At 52.9% G+C, this 21454-nt stretch overlaps 1 protein-coding gene across 7 annotated transcripts in view; it reads left to right on the forward strand.

Moving 5' to 3' along the window:
• TNS1 (tensin 1) overlaps window positions 1-21454 on the forward strand; it is a 244910-nt gene that overhangs the window by 38215 nt on the left and 185241 nt on the right. For all 7 annotated transcript variants that reach the window (XM_055397230.2, XM_055397229.2, XM_055397231.2 and 4 more), the window contains exon 2: window positions 8379-8493. In XM_055397230.2, the coding sequence (XP_055253205.2) occupies window positions 8379-8493 (115 nt within the window). The remainder of the gene's footprint in view (window positions 1-8378; window positions 8494-21454) is intronic.

Below are 21454 nucleotides of genomic sequence, written 5' to 3' on the forward strand. Positions count from 1 at the left end.
TGCTGCCTCCCCATCCAGGGCTTTCCATTCTGGGAATCTCCTGGGAAGGGCAGGTGGGGCATGAGGACAGGAAAATGTGAAGGCCCAGTGTTGCAGGCTTTCTCCTGCAGGCAGCATGCATAGTCAGAGCACAGATTCTGGGTACAAATCCTGGCTCAGCCACTTACTAGCTGTGTGGTCCGGGCAGCCAAGTAGCCTCTCTGTGCCTTCCTTGTCTCCATGTCCTTGACTTACATTATTTCATTTGAACCTCACTGTAATTCTGTGAGGTAGGAAGGGCAAGGATGGCTAGTTCCAGTTTCTGGCCAAGGCGAAGGGGACCCACAGAGGGCAAGTGGCCTGCCCAGGGGGCCACGGTGGGTTCAGTGCTCCTGAAAAGTGGAAGGGTATGGGCTGGGGGTTTTGCGCCTCTGGGTTGGGGGGTCGGTGGCCAGCAGCCCAGAGATGGGAAATGATGTTAGGGAAGCACTGTGATGCCATCTAAGCACCACCCACCCATATTCCCTCCACCTATCTCACCACTGATCATGGAGTGCCGACTTTCTTCAAGAAGCTGGAAGATACTGGACAAATGATTGCAGTAAGATGGATATTATCCAAGAGGGAATCTGTAAGGACATTTAAGGAGAGACTTCGCCTGGACTGAGGGAGAAGGAGGGACATATCAGGAAAGAGATGTTCTCCTCTTGGGAGGTGAACTTTAAACTAGATCCAAAGATGAAGTTGAGACTGCAGAAATCCAAGCGCAGGAAGTAAGCATAACTGAGGAAAGATATGATGGGGTAAACTGGCCAGAAGATGGCCTTTGGGCAGAGGAGTCCTGACAGTGTAACTGCCAGGGCTTCTCCAGATAATACAGGTGGCAGCTGTTGACACACCCTCGGAAGTGCTGGTACTGCCGTGGTTAGGGACTGGGGACCCTGTCTCAGACAGACATGAATCTGAATCTTTGTTCCATCCTGGCTTCCCTGGTGCCCCAGAGCACGCTCCTCAGCCTCACTGTAGGATGTCTCGGTGAGGAACCAGGCCCTCGCCATCAGGTCAGGCCCATCAATGGGGTTTCAGACCACCCACCTCTCCGTGCTTGGTGTCTCAGATGGTAAAGAATCTGTCTGCAATGCAGGAGACCTAAGTTTGATCCCAGGGCTGGGAAGATCCCCTGGAGAAGGGAATGGCAACCTGCTCTGGTATTCTTGCCTGGAGAATTCCATGAACAGAGGAGCCTGGAGGGCTACAGTCCATGGGGTCGCAAAGAGCCAGACATGACTGAGCGACTAGCACTTTCACCTTCACTGTGCCCTCCCACTCCAGAAGCTGATTTTTTCATGTTAGAGCACAGAAAGGGGCCCGGGGCTTAATGCTCAAAAATGTTGGGACATGGTTTATAAAGCAGCCAAGTGGAGATAGAGAGAGGCAGGCCAATGGTGAGAGATGGTTCAGCTTAGGAAGCCCTGTCAGGGGCCGAAGGCCACCAGGCAGAATCCGGGCTGCCCAGGCGTCCGTGTGCTCCTCTGTCACACGGGAAGCTCAGTTACAGCCATTCTCTGCATCTTTCCTCCCTGGGAGACCCAGGCTGCTTGGCATAGGAGAGCTCGCTCCTCGGCTGGATGAGGACCCCTGAACCTGTGTTCTGTCCCCTGAGGGCAGGACAGTGGCAGTGGGTGTAATCAGTGGAGGGAACCGAGGTCAGGCAGCAGCTCCATTCGATTTGTTCCTTCTGACTTGTTTTGGGCTCACATTGTTCTGGACACAGTGGACACGGAGCAGAAGCACACGCAGGTGCGTGTGCCTGGTGGGCAAGTCCAGGGCACACCCAGGCGTGACAACACCAATCAAGCGTCCACATCTAGTGAGTGCTTACTATGTGTCCGGCGCTGTGCCGGTGGCTTTTCAGGCACTGTCACAAGCTATATATGGTTGCCACAATTAGCCCACTTAACAGATTAGTAAAGTGAGGCAGACGGGTTAATTAACTTGCCGGGGGTCGCCTTGCTAACAAGTCGGATTGCACAGGGTGCTGTGACGGGGCGCCAAGCATGAGTGACCGAGGAAAGGAAGGGGGGCTGGGTGGCGCTTAGCCCGAATCGAATCATGAGGAAGTGACCAGACACATCCAGATACCGAGGGCCATTCTGCAAAACAGCCTGGGCTCTTCAAAAAAGTCCGCGTCATCAAAGAGAAATCCTAAGGTGGGGTCATGTGTCCATGAAAGAAGAGGAAGGAAACCCAGCAACTAAGCGTAATACAAGATCCTGCTTGGATCCTGAGTCCAAAATAAAAACAAAGGCAAAGACCCAGCTCGAATGGGTGTTATTGTGGCAAAAGGGGAAATCAGAATATATCGCTGAATGTCAGATAATGCTGTTGTCGCGAGGTCGAATTTCCTGAGGGTGGTGATTGCATTGGATTGAGGTAGGGGACAGAGACAGAGGGTGGACAGAAGTGGCAGAATGCTCACAAGCAGTGAATCGGGGCCACGGGCACAGGCATGTCCATCTTCTCCAGAGCTTTTAAACTTTCCACAATGACAAAAGAAAAGTAGGATGGAGAGATTGATTTTGAAAGGGATGGTGAGGACGTTATTTGGGAAGATTTCCCTTCGGGGATGAGGTTTGAATGAAGCTTTCAAGGATGCCTAGAAGCCTGACACGCTGAGAGGCAGGAAGGACATTCTGGGAAGAGGGAACGGCAGAACCAGGGCTCAGGTATGGATCCAAGGCAGGGAGTCAGGGAATGGGGCATGGGGATTGAGATGGCTGGGTGGGCCGGGTATGGACCAAGGCTGCTCCCTGCTGATTGGAGGGAGTGCACGTTTTATGGTGGATGCTCGGGAAGGCATGGAAGCCTTTCGGAGTGAGTGGGGGTGACCCCAGAGAGCTGTGTATCTTAGAGGCTGTGCAGGGAAGAGGGGGACCAGGAGGCTGTTGCCACAGGCAAAAGTGACAGGGCCTTTAATAGGGTAAAGGCAATGGAATGAAAAAGCAGAGGAGGGCCAAGAGAATATTTAGGAAGCAAGATTTACAGAGTCTGGCAACTGGTTGGATTGGAGGGTGGAGGGCTGGGAGGCGTTGAGAGTGACTCAGAGTTTTCCACCCGGAGCGACCAAGAACATGGTCAGCCCATTAGCTGGCTAGGGGCTGGGGGGTGGCGGTGATGGCGAAGAGGGACTTCGGTGGGGTGGTGTGTATGTGAAGCTGAGGCGGGGTCGGAGGGAGCTTGCATTTGCGGTGCTGGGGGGGGGAGTGTCCCAGACTCCAGCCTGTAGCTCCACTGGGAGTCCCAGTCTTCCTCATAGAAATAAGCGCTGATGCCAGTCAGGTCCTGGTGTCCCAACCCACGGTGATGAGACATGGTGGGGTGGATTGCTGGGAGAGGACTGAATGACACTCCAGGTCTGTCCAGGGGCTGCTTTATAGTGATTTTCTTTCCCAAGGCTCACTGGCTTGCCGACTCTGTCCTCTGGCCTCTTCATCCATGGCTCCTAGCATGGGGCCCAGGGAGCCCAGTGGGGCAGGGCTGGGGATGTTTTCTTGGGAAGTGGGCAGACGCTCATGAGCTGAGGACCTGTAGGGTTATCAGTCCCCTTTCATCACCACCCCCACTCCATTGCGCTCTGCCCCACGGGGCAGGGAGGAGCCAGTAAACAGCCATTCCCACCCCAAGGCCAAGAACTCCCGCCAAGGCTGCCCAAGCCAGATGTGCCACACCCCTCTGGCAGGCAGCTTGGCTGAACAGAGTGGGGAGGGGGGCAGGGAGAGATTCCCCCAGAGGGCCAGAAAAGCCCTCTGATGCTGGCTGGGCTTGTTGCTGGGCTAGGGCTCTGGGCTTGGAGGGTGGGGAAGAATGACTTCAGCTGGGACCCTTTCCCTTTTCTGAGTTCTGGCTCTCAAGGGAGGTGGATCGGGGACAGACCAGGTAGCTTCTGCCGTGGCCGGGCCTCTTCTGCCCTGAATTTTCCCTAGGTCCGTTAGGAGCTAATCCGGCAAGGGAGGGGCCGGTGTGCTTTGTGAGGCTGTCTGCCACTTGTCAGGGAAAATGATGCTCATTGTCATAACAAGCCATTACCCTTGAGCTTGGTGCTTTATGGGCTCCGTTCTCATCCTCTGCCTGTACCTGCAGAGTAACTGTGGGCAGGGCAGGGGAGGTGCTAGACCCTCGTTTATCTTCTTCCTCTGGGTTTTGACATATGATTGTTTGGAAGTTCTTTTTCTCCTGTCTAATCATGAGTTCTGGCACCTTCTACCCACTGGGGTTTTGTTTTGCCTTTAGAAACTTCACAGCCATGACAGCTCCTTCAGATATTTGAAGATATTCCACCCTACACTTCCTCTTCTGTCATCCCAGGAAATCTTCAGACCTCTGTGGATGACTCTTAACAAGATTACCAGACATCTAGGGATGCTGGCAGTCAAGATCATGACCTGGGGTCACTTTCCTGGGCGTGGCCCATCTGGTCTCCTCACGCCCACCGGGGTTGCCCAGCCCTTCACGGAGGGGTGATGCCCCATTAGACAGCCCTCTCTCTCTAAACGTCAGCAGGTCCCACCCCCTAGATCCCGCAGTCCTTTCCTCTCAAACTGGCCCATTGTTTCCCCATACTGTGTGCACCCAGGCTGTCTTGTTCAAACCCCTCACTTCCATCTGGGGACTATGAGGCCCAGAGAAGGCCACTGATGGCCCCAAGACTGCCAGTCTAGAAAGCCGGTCTCTGGACTCCCATCCCAGCGATCCTTCAGCCAGAGAACCAGGATGGGGTGGGTATAGGGGACAGGAGTATGACGGACCATCACCCAGGGCAGCTCAAAGATGCCGTGAGCGATGCCAGAGAGCATGTTTTCTGAACCTCATTTCTGTTCTCCAAGCCCATGGGGGAGGAGATTTTGTAAACCAGTCTTTATGGAGTTGGCCAAGCAGAGCAAGCAAGCCCAGGACCCAAGGAGAAGACTGGGTGTTTGCTGGTCAGCCTGGAAGGCCAGCCTGCTCCTCTTCTGTTTACTGGGCAGATTCCACTGCCCTAACTTTGCTGTCGTGGTGAGGCCTCTTTCCCTGGACTTTAGAGGAAGGACTAGATGTGGGGTCATAGGCAGATAAGGCTGGGGGATAAGCTAGTATGGGGAGCTTTGCTGACTTAGTGGGGTGGGAGAGGCAGGCTTCCGGGGGCAGAGTAGGCTTGAGATGATTGATTGGGCTTTAGGGCTTCCTGCATGCCCCTTCAGACATGCCTTAAATTGCACCCCAGATCCCTTCCCTGCTTCTCCTCCCATCCAAGCCTTGGCTGCTGCAGTTGACAGGGGCTGGGTCTCCTCCCTGGAAGGTCAATGACAGAGATCATTGGGAAGGTTGGCAGCAGGGGGCTGAGATGGGAACACGGGAGGTGAGACCTCAGAATAGGAGAGGATTCATCTGCCCCTCCTGGTGTGGGATAAGAGGTACGGGGTCAAGTCCAGAGCTGGGCAGTGCCCTGCCCGCACTCTCATCCACTCCCTCACCAGCCTCAGCTGAAGCTCCCAGAATAAAGTGTCTGGAGCATCAGAACCTGGGTCCCGCTGCCTGGTCCAGCCAACAGGGGGCACTGCTGGGCTTCTGCACCTGCTTGCTCCACGACCCTCTGCTCTCTTTGTCTCGGCCCTGGGCTTTATCTCTGCTCCCTTCTGCCTCCCCACCATCTCAGCATATAGTCTGTCTGTCTCTTTGAGACAATCTAAAACTTCAGAAGAGTGTCAAATACAGTGCAGAGAACCTTCCCCTCCACCCCCGAACTATTTGAGAGTAGCTGACCCATCGCTGTACCCTCTCTGAATACAGCCCTATTTTCCTACAAGGACTTTCCCTACCTAACCTAGCACAGCCATCCAAGTCAGAAAGTTGACACTGATGAGTGACCACCTGCTCATCCTCAGGCTCCACTGAAGATCGGCCAGTTGTCCTCATGATGTCCTTTAGGGGAGTGGAAAGAATCCAGTTCAGAACCAGTGGTGGCATTTGGTTGTCAGGTCTCTTTACTCTCCTTCAGTCTGGAAGTCTCCTTAGCCTTTCCTTGGCTTTCGTGACCTTGTCACTTTGGCAGATTATTATTCATTGGTAGACTGCCCCTCCACTGGGGTTGGTCCGATGCTTCCTCCTGATTAGATTCAGCTTGTGTGTCTTCAGCAGGAGTATCGCAGAAGTGATGTTCTGCTCTCACTCCATCTGCTGCCTAGCGCACGATCTCCACTCATCCCGTTACCGGTGACGTTAGCTTTGATCACTTGATTAACGTGGAGCCTGCCAGGCAGAGTTATTTCTTCCCCTCTGTCATGTATAAGCGTGATGTGGGGAGGTGCTCTGAGCCTCGTAAACGCTCTGTTCCTCCCCAGGCTTCCAGTGTTTTCACTTGTTTCATATGTCAGCACGGACTGTCATCACTGTCAGCATGTATTTTGATGTATCATTGCTCTCATGATGTATTGTGATGCTCACATCTTCCCCGATCTGAGGAGCCCCTTCAAGCTGGCTCCTGTGTCCTTTTCGTCTGTCTGTTCCCCTGTGAGTCTCTGGTTCCCTTTATAGGCTCTCTGTGCTTCCATCTAACCTCTCTCATCCTCTGTATGTGCTTGCTTGTCTCTGCCTTTATCTTGATCCTCTTTCGTTCCTTCTCTGTCCGACTGTTGCTTATCTCTGTCTCTCTTCGTATTTTCTCTTTTGTTTCTGTCTCTCCCTCTGCCTCTCTGGCTTTCTGCCTCTCCTTTCGTCCGTTTTCCTCTCTGTGTCTCTCGTGGCTCCTTTACCCGGGACTCAGCGCTACAGGGCTTTCAGCTGCGAGCCCTGGACATGCTGGGTTTGTATTCCAACCTACAGGCCTTGCGTACATTTATGTGTGTCTATTTGCTGTCAGAACTTTCTGGGGCACTGCCAGCCGTCCCCTGAGCACCTTGAGCTGGGAGGCTCAGGCTGGGGTACCAGGAGGGGGACTTGGCGAAAAAGAACCTTCTCCCTGGAACTATGGCGTGTGCAGCCCTATCTGTGTGTCCATGCGTGTGCCAGGGGCTTTGGAAAGCTCTGTGCCTGGGGAGCCGGTGGGGCAGCGTCAGAGTCTGTGCTCTACTGGCCCCTGCTGCCTGAGCTGGGGAATAAATCCAGTCAGACACCAGGGGGAGGTGCCTGGGAGAGGAATGGCATCTGCACTCAGGGCGTGATTTCCTGGGGTGCCCTTGGAATAGCCTGTGCCTGGGCTGGGGGCTGCGGGTGGGAGGAGGGAGGGGGTCTTAAGCAGCATGGGTGACTTTGTGACTTAGAGTGTGTCTACACCTGTGGTCACAAGGGGGTGTGGAGCCCAACCTCACACTGTCTGGAGGGGGCAACTGAGGCCCCTGTTAGTGGTAGGCCGGTGGCTGGCCCAGAACTCACAGAAGGCCAGACACAGAGAAGGCTTGGACTCCCAGCCTGTCTCGCATCCCATGTGTGTGGTGGTGTCATTTTAAAAAGGATGTTTAGGAACTTCTCTGGTGGTCCAGTGGTTAAGACTCCACACTTCCAGTGCAGGGGTGGAGGTTCGGTCCCTGGTCAGGCAGCTAAGATCCTACCTGCTGCATGCAGCTAAAAAATTTTTTAATAAGGATATTTAACCTGTTGATATTTTCATATTGTAAACAAGAGGAAATAGAAATAAAGATGGAAGAAGACTTCTGGGCTGAGGCAGGGGGTAATAATGGGGATTCCAGAGAGAACTGAGGGGCATGGCACTCACAGGGGTGAAACGCTGAGGGTCATCAGCAGTGGGACAGATGAACAAGCTAGCTGCGTGTGCACGGTGGGGTACCACGCAGCAGGGAAAAGGGGGAGCTGCTGTTCTGTGTGACCGCAGGGACGAAGCTCACAGATTCTTGCTGAGCCAAGAAAGCAGACAGAGGAGTATATACTGTGTCAGAGTATATACTGTGTCATTCCATTCGTATGAAGTTTAAAAACCCGGCAGAATGGATCTTTGGTGACAGAAGTCAATAGTATTTACCTTGCGGTGATAGTGACTGAGATGGTCACCAGGGAGCCTCCAGGGGTATGAATCCAGGGGGCATATATGTGTCAAATTGTATTGAGCAGTACATTTAAAATCAGTGCACTTTGCTAATACAGAAAAAGTGATTAAGAAACCGTGGAGAAGCCTGTGGTGCCTGGATGCTGGGGTTTTTGGTTGTCTGAGCCTCACCGCCATCTGGGAGTCTGGGTCACACCCATAGCTTTCTCTTTCCATGGGCGTCTCCTTCCAGAAATGGGCTCAGGCCCTTCACCGCTGAAGGGGCTCTCACTTCTCCTTTCCCCAGTGCTGGCCTGCTTCTCCTTTGGTCTCCCGGCTCTTTCCCCAGGAGCCCAGCCTGACCTCTGTGTCTCTTCTCTCACAGCCAGAGGACCTGGAGGCCCCCAAGACTCACCACTTCAAGGTGAAGACCTTCAAGAAAGTGAAGCCCTGTGGGATCTGCCGACAGGTCATCACCCGGGAGGGCTGCACCTGCAAAGGTGAGTGGTTGGCGGGGCCATGGGGGAGGGGGAGCATGTCTTCATGGAAATGAGAGGCTTGGGGTCCTGGTGGGGCTGGGATGTCCTTGGGGTTCCAAGCGGGTGCCTGGTTGTCATTTGGGAGGAGAGGCTGAGCACATGGATGGCGAGCAGGTAGGTGTGTGTGAATGTCACATGTCAGGTGATGGATGGCATGGAAACGGCATGTAGTTTGTGTGTGGATGACATGAAGAAGGTATGGGGGTGGCCTATAGATGGCATGTGAATGGCATGGGGAAGGCTTTTGAATAGTATGTGGTGGCAGGTGGATGGTGTGTGGTTGGAGTATGGAGGGCGTGTGAAGGGGTGTGGTTGGCCTGTGGATGTCATGTGGTTGGTGTGTGGCTGGTGTGTGCAGGGCGTGTGGAAGGTGTTTGGGGGCGCATGCCTGGCACTGGGAATACTGCAAAGATGCCAAGCCACAGTCCTTCCCTTGTGGCAACCGAAGGGTGAGTCTAAGAGGCCCCCGGTTGGCCTCGGCAGAGGGCCTGCTGGCTGGCAGGCTTTTGCAGTTGCTGTTTTCACGTGTTCCTGGAATGGCCCGGGCTCGGCTGTCACGGCCACCAGAGGAGTCCGTGTCTTGTCTCAGATCACACGGTGAAATCAGCAGGAGGCCCCTGTGCCTAGTCTCGGCGACTGACACCATCACCCACATTCTTGCCACCGGTTGCCTCCCTCTGTCGTCTCCCATCAATCGCCAGCACCTCTCCCCCGCCACATACAGCTTGAGTCCCTGAGCATCTCATCTTAGGTGACTTTTCTCACCGGGGCGACTGATGGAAGCCCCTCTGCCTCTCACATCCCGACCCACCCTCTCAGCCCATCTCCGTGCCAGCTTCCCTGAGACTCGGTGTCAGTTCCCTGGGTTTCACCTTGGGAGCCCCCACGCCCTCAAGGCAAAGCGCAGACACCTTGCAGCCGTGCAGTCTGGCGGACTCGCCCCTCACCAGCTCTCTGACCCATGTCTCCCCAGCCCCACAAGTGCACAGTGAAACCAGCTGCACCTCCCTACTCCCCGAGTACACCAAGTATGTCAGACATGCCAAAGCGCCAGGCTCTTTCTTTCCCGGAGCCTTTACTCACGCGCTTCTTTCTACCTGGGCTCTTCCCCTCCCTTCCCTCCATGCCCGTGTCCCAGTGGGGCTGGGAAGATGGGTGTGAGACCCTAGGGAACAGTGATGAAAACGGTAGTGAAGCACACAGACACGTGATCTCATGCAGGGCTCATGGCATCCGGGAGGTGGTGGCGTCATCTCTGTTCTACAGCCGAAGAAACTGAGGCTCCAAGTAGTCAAGTCTCTTGCCCAGACACGTAGCTGGCTGGGTCGGAGTGGTGTTTCCAGCGTGTGTGCTCTCTGGGCAAGGAGGGCTTCCTAGATGAGGAGTTTCTGCTGGTGTTGAAGTCGGAGTGGGTGGATGGAAGTGTGTGAATGTGTGCATGCATTTGGGGGGCATTCCAGGAAAGCCTGCTACAGACCAAGGGCAGAGTTTTATATGATTCTTAACTGCAGGATTGGAACACCCAGACTGTCTTTAGGGGGCCAGCAGGAACATGTGTAATACCAAAATTAGCCACATGGTGGCACCCTCCTCCCAAGTGGTCTTTCTGGGATGTGTTTAGTTGCTCTGTGGTGTCCGACTCTTTGCAACCCCATGGATTATAGCCTACCAGGCTCCTCTGTCCATGGAATTCTCCAGGCAAGAATACTGGAGTGGGTTGCCATGCCCTCCTCCAGGGGATCTTCCCAACCCAGGGATTGAACCCAGGTCTCCCGCATTGCAGGTGATTCTTTACCTTCTGAAGATGGATGGTGCTTAAGAGTCAGAGCTGGGAGAAGTCCATCACGAACTCCTGGAGCTTACTCAAACTCATGTCCATTGAGTCGGTGATGCCATCCAACCATCTCATCCTCTGTCATCCCCTTCTCCCATCTTTGATCCTGGGAAAGATTGAAGACGGGAGGAGAAGGGGACGACAGAGGATGCGATGGTTGGATGGCATCACCGACTCGATGGACAGGAGTTTGAGGAAGCTCCGGGAATTGGTGATGGACAGGGAAGCCTGGGGTGCTGCACTCCATGGGGTCGAAGAGTTGGACATGACTGAGTGACTGAACCGAACTGGGAGAAGTCAAGGAGGTATTGCCTAAGGTGGGCTCTTGCGTGTTGCTTGCTTCATAGCCCCCACCTCATCCTTTCTCTTGAACCTGCTCCTTTTAGCCACTGGCCCACCCCCAGTTCCTTCCTTCCTTTCCCAGTGCTCCTTCCCTTCACCCCAGTGACACACAACACTGCTCTGATAGGAGGCGGCACAGGGCTGGGAGTAGAAGGAAGTCCCGACACACTCACCAGGTGACCTCGGGCACTCTGGCCGCACATTCTGTGACAGTCTGTGGTCTTAGGTTCCCAGGATGACCTGGCTAGAGGGATTGGGTGGAGGAGGGGCTTTGATTCCATGTGAATGGAAGGCTCCCACGGTGTGCAAAGATGTCCCGGGTCTCATCTGGTTTGGAGCCTGGCCCTGCCAGTGTGAACCAGACTGGAGGGCAGGTGGCCAAGAGGGCTGCCAGGCTGGTTTGGCAGCTCTGAGTGAATGAGTGGCGAGAAGGAAGAAGCAGGGGCCACTCTTCAGAGGCACCAGCAGGTGTCAGAACTGGGGCCTCCAGCCCTGCAAGGGAAGACAGAAGACTCCTTGCTCTTCAGGCCACGTGTGCACCCCCAGTGAGACAGGTGAGGTCACCAGGTTTGGGGGCACGGTTGGGGCCACTGGGCTTAATTGTGGGAGATGCAGAAGTGGACCGACTCTCTGTGGTTTGGAACCAGGAGGTCATGGTGGCACGAGACCTGCTTATCCTTCCCTTTCTCCCTCCCTCCTTCCACCCACCCACCCAACCATTTATCCATCCACCCACCCATCCATCCAGGGTCACCAGAAATGGTTGCACAGGTCGTTCACTGGCTGAGGGGTCAATTCTCCAAGGCCAAACCAAAGGATTTGTTGTGCTCTCTAGCTCATGGCAAATAGATGGAGAAACAGTGGAAACAGTGGCAGACTTTATTTTTGGGGGCTCCAAAATTACTGTAGATGGTGACTCCAGCCATGAAATAAAAAGACGCTTACTCCTTGGAAGAAAAGTTATGACCAACCTAGACAGCATATTAAAAAGCAGAGACATTACTTTGCCAACAAAGGTCCATCTAGTCAAGGCTATGGTTTTTCAGTAGTCATGTATGGATGTGAGAGTTGGACTATAAAGAAAGCTGAGCGCAGAAGAATTGATGCTTTTGAACTGTGGTGTTGGAGAAGACTCTTGAGAGTCCCTTGGACTGCAAGGAGATCCAACCAGTCTATCCTAAAGGAAATCAGTCCTGAGTGTTCATTGGAAGTTCTGATGTTGAAGCTGAAACTCCAATACTTTGGCCACCTGATGCGAAGAGCTGACTCATTTGAAAAGACTCTGATGCTGGGAAAGATTGAAGCCAGGAGGAGAAGGGGATGACAGAGGATGAGATGGTTGGATGGCATCACCGACTCAACGGACATGAGTTTGAGTAAACTCCGGGAGCTGGTGATGGACAGGAAGGCCTGGTGTGCTGCAGTCCGTGGGGTCACAGAGTTGGACACGACTGAGCGACTGAACTGAACTGAACTAGCTCTTCTTCTGGTCTTCACGTCTCGGGCTGCAACACGGTGACTCTCTGGATTTGTGGCTGGGGGTTCAGGGTTGAGTGTTAAGGCCCTGCATGCACAGTCTCCATGGGGCTTGCAATGTTAAGGGAACTTTTGCTGCAGGCAGGGGCAGTGAGAACACCAGCCCAGACCTAGAGAGATGAGGGCACTGGGTCCTGTCTCCCACGGGCTGCCCTGCCCCATAGCTCCCCACCCGTGCCTGCCTTTCACTGTTTAACAGACTATGGCTGAAGGGGGTGGGGTGGGAGACAAGGTCGGGAAGAGAATCAGGGAACCCGGGGTCTAGTTCTGGTTCTGAGAAGCTCAAAGGTGAACGAGGCAGACAGAATGGAGGTGGGTGGACACGTGAGTGCCAGCGTGACAGGTAGTGGCCATGAGACCGTGGCCGGTCTTCTGGTGCACTGAGCCTGTTTCCTCCCAGGTATCAAAGTGTTAATAATAAACCCAGTCCTCTCTCTGAGGGGGTCATTGTGAGGAGCACTGAGATTCTTTGTGTGGCTGTAAAGTGAGCCCTGGTGTCAGGACTAAGGCTCCCCGTGGGGAGATGGAGGTGGATGAGACAGTGGGAGAAGAGGCCTCTGGGGCCTTTGTCAGTGGCCTAGCCTTGACTTCTGGGGCTGGCCATGCACAGGCCAGGTGAGCTCAGATAAATCTCTTCCCCCGTTGGGCATCAGTTTCCTCATCTTCAGAAAAAGTGTTGGATCAAGAATATCCACTGAAGCCCAGACTGTGGGAGGCTCTGGAGAATTCCCTTGTTGGCATCTGCAGAGTCTGGAAAACTCTCCCAACGTAGGCTGCCCCTCCACCACCTGCGTGCAGGCGTGCACCCATCTGACAGTCAAGAACCGGGCCCCTCTGGGCTGTATGTCATGCTGGAGCCAAAACCCAGCTCCTAACCTATGAAGACAGATGTGCTCTTGGACAATTCCAGAGCCCAGTGTGTGTGAAAGGCTGCTTCTGACTCGGCAGATTTTCCTGTCAGTCTTCAGTAGGTAATCCATATGTTGTCTGGATCTTGAAGAATGTGTAGGAGTTCCTCAGTCCAGACAGAGGGTTTCCCACAGGTTCCTGGGGGGGTGGGCAGTGCTCCAGGGAGTCTAGGGCCTGGACCAAGGGCCCCAGCCTCCCGCCAGGCTGACATCCAAGGGAAGACACCAGAATGGCAGCTCAAGAGCCCAAGACTGCCAGCCAGCCTTGAGTGGGGCCCAGACTTAAGAGCTCTCCCCGTCTTCATCTGGTAGCTTGCAAGGTGGGGGCTGTCACCTGCAGTGTCCCCGAGAGTGGGATGTACCTGGGAAGATGCTTCAGCCCTTAATGGGACAAGTCCACCTAGATGCCCTCACTAGCTGGGTTTGGGGAAACCTTGTTTCAGGGAGATTTCTCCTCTTTACTGGGAATCCCAGCTTCCAGCCTGTGTCCCAGTCACTCCCTTCTTGGAGTCACTGGAAGCAACCTGGTCAAGCGGGAAGCCACTGGGTTCTAGTTCTGGCTTCCTCTTGCCTGGCTGTGTGACCCTGAGTGAGACACTTAACCTCTCTGGGCCTAGTTTTTCTGGTTCTCCAAACGAGGGGTTGCACTAGATCTGAGGTTCTAAACTGTGTTCCAGGGGAGCTATAAGGTTCTTCAGGGGCCTGAGAAGGTAGGCAAAAGGGGGAAATCAAGGGTAGGCTTAAGGACCTGGGGCCCTGGAACCTCTGCCCACTTTACTTGGAGCAGCTTTGGTTTCAAGAGTTAAATATATCAGCGAGCAGAATGGTGTGGTGGCCCTGCATTTGGCTCAGACATCCTAGATTCAAATCCCAACTTTTACTAGATGAACAGCTTGCTTCATCTTTCTGTGCCTCTGTTACCTAACCTTTAAAATAAGACACACAGCGAACCTTTCTCCTTGAGTTACTGTGGGAATTACCTGAGACAATATATGTAAAGTGCTCAGAACAGATCCTGGCACATAACAAGCATTCAATAAATGCCAACCAATATCATTGACTGCAGCCACTAAATTAAAAGACGCCTGTTCCTTGGAAGAAAAGCTGTGACAAACCTAGACAGCATATTCAAAAGCACAGACGTCACTCTCCTGACAAAGGTCTGTCTAGTCAAAGCTATGGTTTTTCCAGTAGTCATGGATGGATGTGAGAGTTGGACCATGAAGAAGGCTGAATGCCAAAGAACTGAAGCTTTCAAACTGTGGTGCTAGAGTAGACTATGAGAGTCCCTTGGACTGCAAGGAAATCAAACCAGTCCATCCTAAAGGAAATCAACCCTAAATATTCATTGGAAGGACTGATGATGAAGCTGAAGCTCCAATACTTTGGTCACCTGATGTGGAGAGCCAACTCATTGGAAAAGACCCTGATGCTGGGAAAAATTGAAGGCAGGAGAAGTGGATGACAGAGGATAAGATGGTTGGATGGCATCACCGACTCAATGGACATGAGTCTGAGCAAACTCTGGGAGACAGTGAAGGACAGGGAGGCCTGGTGTGCTGCAGTTCATGCAGTTGCAAAGAGTCAGATACGACTTAGCGATTGAACAACAATATCATTGAGGGGGCTTCTCTGGTGGCTCAGTGGTAAAGATTCCACCTGCCAATGCAGGAGATATGGGTTCAAGCCCTGGGTGAGGAAGATCCCCTGGAGAAGGAAATGGCAACCCACTCCAGTATTCTTACCTGGGAAGCTTCCATGGACAGAGGAACCTGGTGCGCTGCAGTCCTTGGGATCTCAAAAGAGATAGACACGACTTAGCGGTTAAACAACATCGTTGAGATTCCATGTAAGAGTCCAGCTGCATCAAGAGTTTGGCTACAAAAACCAAAACCACTGGATGGGATGACCTAGAAGGTTTCTTCTTGCTTCAGCTTCAGAGCCACACCATACCCACTCCCCCTGCCACCCCAAGTCATCTTGCGTTAGAGAAGCAGAACTAATAGGATGGATAGGTAGGTAGATAGATCAGTTCAGTTCAGTTCAGTCGCTCAGTCGTGTCCGACTCTTTGCGACCCCATGAATCACAGCACGCCAGGCCTCCCTGTCCATCACCAACTCCCGGAGTTCACTCAAACTCATGTCCATTGAGTCGGTGATGCCATCCAGCCATCTCATCCTCTGTCGGTTCTTTCTCCTCCCGCCTCCAATCCCTCCCAGCATCAGAGTCTTTTCCAATGAGTCAACTTTTCACATGAGGTGGCCAAAGTATTGGAGTTTCAACTTTAGCATCAGACCTTCCAATGTACACCCAGGACTGATCTCGTTTAGAATGGACTGGCTGGATCTCCTTGCAGTCCAAGGGACTCTCATATAGATAAACATTTATTGTCAAGAACTGACTCACATGATTGTAGAGACTTGGCAAGTCCAAAATCTTCAGGGCAGACAGTCAGGTTGGTGACTCAGGGGAGAGTGACCGTTCAAGCCTAAAAGCTGCCAGAATTCCTTCTTTCTTGGGGAGCTCAGTCTCTGCCCTTCAAGCCTTCAACTGATTGGATGAGGCCCACCCACGTTATGGCCGGTAATGTGCTTTACTCACAGTCTACTGAAAGTTGACAACTAATATAAACCATCACACACCTCCAGGCCAGGCCACAGAAATAAGCAAGGCAGGGAAGAGCTGTGAGGTCTGGTGGGCAGCTGGGCAGACTTCTGCCAGCTGGGGAAGGAGCAGAGGCCTGCCCGGCTCGCAGACGTTTTATCGCCGGGGTCAGGTGCACACCGAGGCTATGTGCTCATTTTCCGACCCGAGGCCAGGAGGAAAAGGCTATTTAGATCCCAACAATGTTGGCTTCCTGTGTTCCCCAGAGGCAGGAAGCCACCCCAGGACAGAGTCCAGGCAGCCCAGTGAGGCAGGAGTCAGCCAAGGGCTGGGGTTGGGGTGTTCCACCCCACAGGTGACCTACAGACCCCTCCCCACCCCGAGGCTTTTGGCTCCATCTCAGCCCACCGGCCTGGCTCTGTTGTGAAGGGGCAGTGTTGACACCCACTGGCTGAGATGGGGCTTCTGGGCTCCATGGAGCTTTGGTTTGACAGGGTCCCTCCCCAGAGGTCCTCATCTTGCAGGGTCCCAGGCCTTCTGTGGGTGTGCTCAGGTGGGGTTGATCCTGAGATGTGTGTCCAGGGAGGTCTCGGGTATCTGAGAGATGTTAGGAGGGGGAGGTTGGAGTTCTGCCCTCGTTCCCCTTGAACAGGGGTCAGAGATGCAGGGGGCTTTGGCGGTAAAGCAGGCAAGTGAGTGCGGACAGAAGGCCATGGTGGGGGCCCTAAGGATCCAGAGAGAGCTGCTCTGTTGCATGGCACTCCAGCTGAGAGAAGAAGCCTTTGTATTTTAAATATTGAGTCAGTTAATGAAGACAAGGGCCCAGACCCAATCTGCCCTGGAGGCTGCTAGTTGGCTGCCTTATTTTCTGAGCAGGAGTCTGAGACTCAAGAGAGGGGAGTGACTTGCTTTGGGTCACACAGCTGTAATAGCCATCAGGACTAGAACCCAGTTCTCTTGACTCAGGGTTTTTCCGTGTAATATCACAAAGGTGATGGAGATGCTTCTGGTACAACTAACCCTTATATAGAACATCCTCTGGGCTGGCCAGCTATATTAACTTATTTAATTCTCACAACAACTCTGTGAGGTTGATGCTATTATTACCCCCATTTTAGAAATGAGGAGATGAAGGCTCAGAGTGGTTAAGTAACTTGTCCCAGATCACAGAGCTGGTGCATGACCTGCACCTGAGCTGAGAGTCAGTCTGCATGCAGCCAGGTAGGAAAGTGGGTAGATGGAAAACAGGACCCATGGGGGAGTAGGTGCGGATAAATCAACTCCTTCAGTGCTCCCACCCTTCCCCAGGCTTGATCATAGCTGGTGTTTGCCCTGAAGCACTTAGGAAGACTGACTGTGGTCCCCACCTGGCTTCTCCCAGCAGGGGCTGGAGCTGAAGAGTGAAGCACCCTACCCTCACTTGTGTGTTTTCCGTTGCTTCAGAATGTCAGCCCTTGTCCCAAGGGTTTAAGCTGCAGAGAATCCTTCCAGTTTGAAATTTACTCCACATTTTATTGAGCCTCATCTATGCCAGATCCAGTACTAGGGGAAGGGGCAGGACACAAAGTTACAGAGTTGAACAGGACCTCCCTTCCTGTCTTAAAACAGTTGAATGTGGGGGAGAGCAAATAATAGAGGAATGCTTAGTCCTCCAAGGTCATAAGAGCTTTGTTGTGGGTTGAGGATTCTTGGAGGAGAGAGGGACCATCTTTGAATGCTTTATTATCCAGGGTGAGCATTTTGTACTGGGCCTTGAAGGATGTATAGGAGTTCACCATTCCAGACAAAAGCCTTGTAGACTCAGAGTCTGTGGAGTTTGGTGAGTCAGGGACAGACCTCTTTATGGGCAGTGGCTGGAGGTGGAGGCAAGACATAGGCTTAATAAGTGTGTTGAGCTGGACAGAGGGTTCTAAGCAGGGGTGTGATATGATCAGTTTGTTCCTTGGAATGGCCTGTGACTCTGAGAATTGAAGGGAGACAAGGCTGGTGGGGAGATGTGGCCCAGGGAAGGATAATTGGTCTGAACTGGTACAGTGGTAGAAGAGGAAGGCTGAGACTCAGAAGCCTCTTTGGATGACTAACTGCTTGGTAAGGTAATGAAAGGGAAGAAGGAATTACAGAGAGGAATATACAGATACTCAGGGAGCGAGGACGGACCCAAAGGATGGCCTCTAGTATTAGTTCTCAGCATCAGCCTTTGGCCTCTTGCTTTCTGAAGGATCCTGTGCTCTGGTATCTGTATTAGTTAGCTGTAGCTGTGTAACACGGAGAAGGCAATGGCAAGCCACTCCAGTACTCTTGCCTAGAAAACCCCATGGATGGAGGAGCCTGGTGGGCTGCAGTCCGTGGGGTCGCTAAGGGTCAGACACGACTGAGCGACTTCACTCTCACTTTTCACTTTCACACATTGGAGAAGGAAATGGCAACCCACTCCAGTGTTCTTGCCTGGAGAATCCCAGGGAAGGGGGAGCCTGGTGGGCTTCCATCTATGGGGTCACACAGAGTCAGACATGACTGAAGTGACTTAGCAGTAGCAGCAGCAGCTGTGTAACAAGTTACCCTAAATCTTAGCAGTTTACATCAAATACAAAATTATTCTCTCACATAGATTCTGTGGGTCAGGGATTCATGAGTAGGGCCTCACCCACATACCTGGGTGGTTTGGACTTGGGGTGTCTCATAAAGTTACTGTCAAGATACCTGGGGCTATGGTCATCAGAGGGCCTGATGGAGTAAAGATCCACTTCCAAGGTGGTTCAGTTGTGTGCCAGTCAACTTGGTGCTGGCTGGCAGCAGGAGGCCTCAGTTGTTCCCCACATGGCCCCCGCATAGGGCTGCCTGAGTGTCCTCATGACATAGTAACTGGCTTCCCCGAGAGTGAGCAGTCCAGGAGACAACGGCTAATAACTTAGCCTCAGAGGTTATATACTATCTTTTCTATAATATGCGGTTGGTCTATAAACCAGCTCATCCTGCGAGGGGACTACAGAAGGGTGTGCTCACTGGGAGGCGATTCACACTGGGGCCACATTGGAGGCTGCCTGCTGCGGTTCCCTTTCTGTGACCCATTTGAATGCGTCATTGACTTGAGAAGTGAGAAGCCAGCTGATCAGCATATTTCAAATTACAGCAGGAGGGATGCAAGTTGGAGAGTAGGAATACTGCCCTATGGGAGAATACCGGAGACAGGTGACCAAGATTGTAAAGGAGCCTTCCCTGGAGGGGGCTCAGGGCAAGAGGATTTCCTTGTGTTTGGGAGCAGGTGCTTCTTAAGGCATAAAAATTCATCCGTGGGGGCTTGACCATGCTGGGGCTGCCTGGAACCTGCCACTTGAATTCCGTTTGCCAAGCTTTTGTCTTTTGAGATGGGGGCTGGGGAGGTATTTCTTTGCTCCCCACTGTAGAGCTCTCAAGGACAAGCTCTTTGCATTCCAGCACGTAGGGAGCACTCAGCACATTGTACTGCAATTGCCCAACGATTTCCCCATCTGCCCTCCATTCAAGGGCATTTACTGAGTGTCTGCCCACTGTGTGACAGGCAGGGCTGCCCTGTATAGTCATGCAAGCCACTCAGTGACAAGGGCGCCTGACCAAGAAAGTCCTGGAATTAGTCTGTGCCTTGTTCACCAAGCCATGCATCCAGGTACAGGGCTGGGTCCACCTGGAGAAAGGGCATCTTTGTGCCATTCCCACAAAGACCATGCAGTCAGTGTCCCGGGGGCTGGTCTGCCCAGAGGGTGGGACTTTTTCTAAAAGACGTTGTTTGGCACTGTGTGCATGTAGCACACACTGATCCAGCTGCTGGGGACACAGTGTGAACAGGACAGATGTGTTCCCTGTCCTCATCAGTCTAGTGTGGGGAGATGTACTATACATCGGTAAGCAGGAATGTCCCAAGATGACTTCAGATTGTGAGCTGTGCTAAGAGGATTTTTATCAGGGTGCTGCTAACAAAGAATAATGGGGAGCCTACTGTAATTTGAGTGGTCACAGAAAGACTCTTTGGAAGAGATAGCTTTCAGTGGATTCTAGAAGTAGAAGACAGATGTGGATCGGTGAACAATGGAGAGCTGGTGAGAACAGCACGTGCAAAGGCCCAGAGGTAGGAAAGAGCTTGATGCACGCTGTGAATGTCAGGAGTATGAAGTCTGATGCTGGAAGAAGGTGGAGTCCTGGCTCTCTTTGTGCTCCCAGTGTCTAGACTGGTCCACCTGGAGTGGACCCTCAGGGATGGCTTTAAAAACATTTAATTTAGCTAATTATTTTTGGCTGTTCTGGGTCTTCACTGCTGCCCAGGCTCTTCTCTAATTGTGGCGAGCAGGGGCTACTCTTCGTTGTGGCGCGCAGGCTTCTCACTGCAGTGGCTTCTCTTGTTGTGGAGCACAGGCTCTAGGGCACTTGGGCTTCAGTAGTTGTGGCTCTAGAGCACAGGCTCAGTAGTTGTGGCACACGGGCTTAGATGCCTGAGGCATGTGTGATCTTCCCGGATCATGGATTGACCCTGTGACTCCTGCATTGGCAGGCGAGTTCTTTACCACTGAGCTATCAGGGTAGCCCTTGAATTCATGCTCAGTCGCTCAGTCATGTCTGACCCTTTGCGACAACAGGGACTGCAGTCCTCCAGGCTCCTCTGTCCATGGGATTCTCCAGGCAAGAATACTGGAGTGGGTTGTCATTTCCTTTTCCAGGGGAGACTTCCCAAACCAGGGATTGAACCCGCATCTCTTGTGTCTCTTGCATAGGCAGGCAGATTCTTTATTACTGAGTCACCTGGGAAGCCTGGAGAGGGAAGCCCTACGGAATGCCTTTTTGATTGACTATGAGACGCTGTAGGGAGGGTTATGGCTCAGGAAAAGACTAATAAGTGTTGGGTGGGGATGATTAAATGGGTGTGTGTGTTAGTTGCTCAGTCATATCTGACTCTTGGACTGTAGACCCAGGACCCCATGTACTATAGCCCGCCAGGCTCCTCTGTGTGGAATTTCCCAGTCGTGAATACTGGAGTGGATGGCCATTTCTTTCTCCAGGAGATCTTCCTGACCCAGGGATCAAACCCAGGTCTCCTGCATTGTAGGTGAAAGTGAAAGTGAAGTCGCTCAGTCGTGTCCGACTCTTTGCGGCCCCGTGGACTGTAGCCCACCAGGCTCCTCCATCCATGGGATTCCCCAGGCAAGAATACTGGAGTGGGTTACCATTTCCTTCTCCAGGGGATCTTCCCGACCCAGGGATCGAACCCAGGTCTCCTGCATTGCGGGCAGACGCTTTAACCTCTGAGCCACCAGGGAAGCCCGATTAAATGGGGGTGCACATAAATTCCAGGGGAGATCTTCAATCAGGTCAATGCAGCAAACATTTATTAAGCCTCTACTCTGTACTAGGCACCACTGTGTCACATATGTGGTGTGTGTGTGTGTTTTAGAGGAAGAGGGAGACAGAGAGGAAGACAGACAGAGAGGAGGTCCCTTCCTTGAAGGAGCCAACAAGTGCAGGAAGCAAGATGGTCAGCACAAGTACACTGTGCTGATGCCTTCAAGGAGGAGGGAACAGTGTCTGGAGAGGCCTCCGGAGGAGGGGCCCAGGACTTATTCTTGTTGTAGTCGTTCAGACGCTAAGTCGTATCTGACTTTGCGATCCCATGGACTGTAGCACGCCAGGCTTCCCTGTCCTTCACTATCTCCTGGAGTTAGCTCAAATTCA

This window comes from Moschus berezovskii, chromosome 2 (assembly GCF_049115385.1).
Source record: "Moschus berezovskii isolate FMDL1 chromosome 2, NW_MosBer_1.0, whole genome shotgun sequence".
Classification (NCBI taxonomy): domain Eukaryota; kingdom Metazoa; phylum Chordata; class Mammalia; order Artiodactyla; family Moschidae; genus Moschus; species Moschus berezovskii.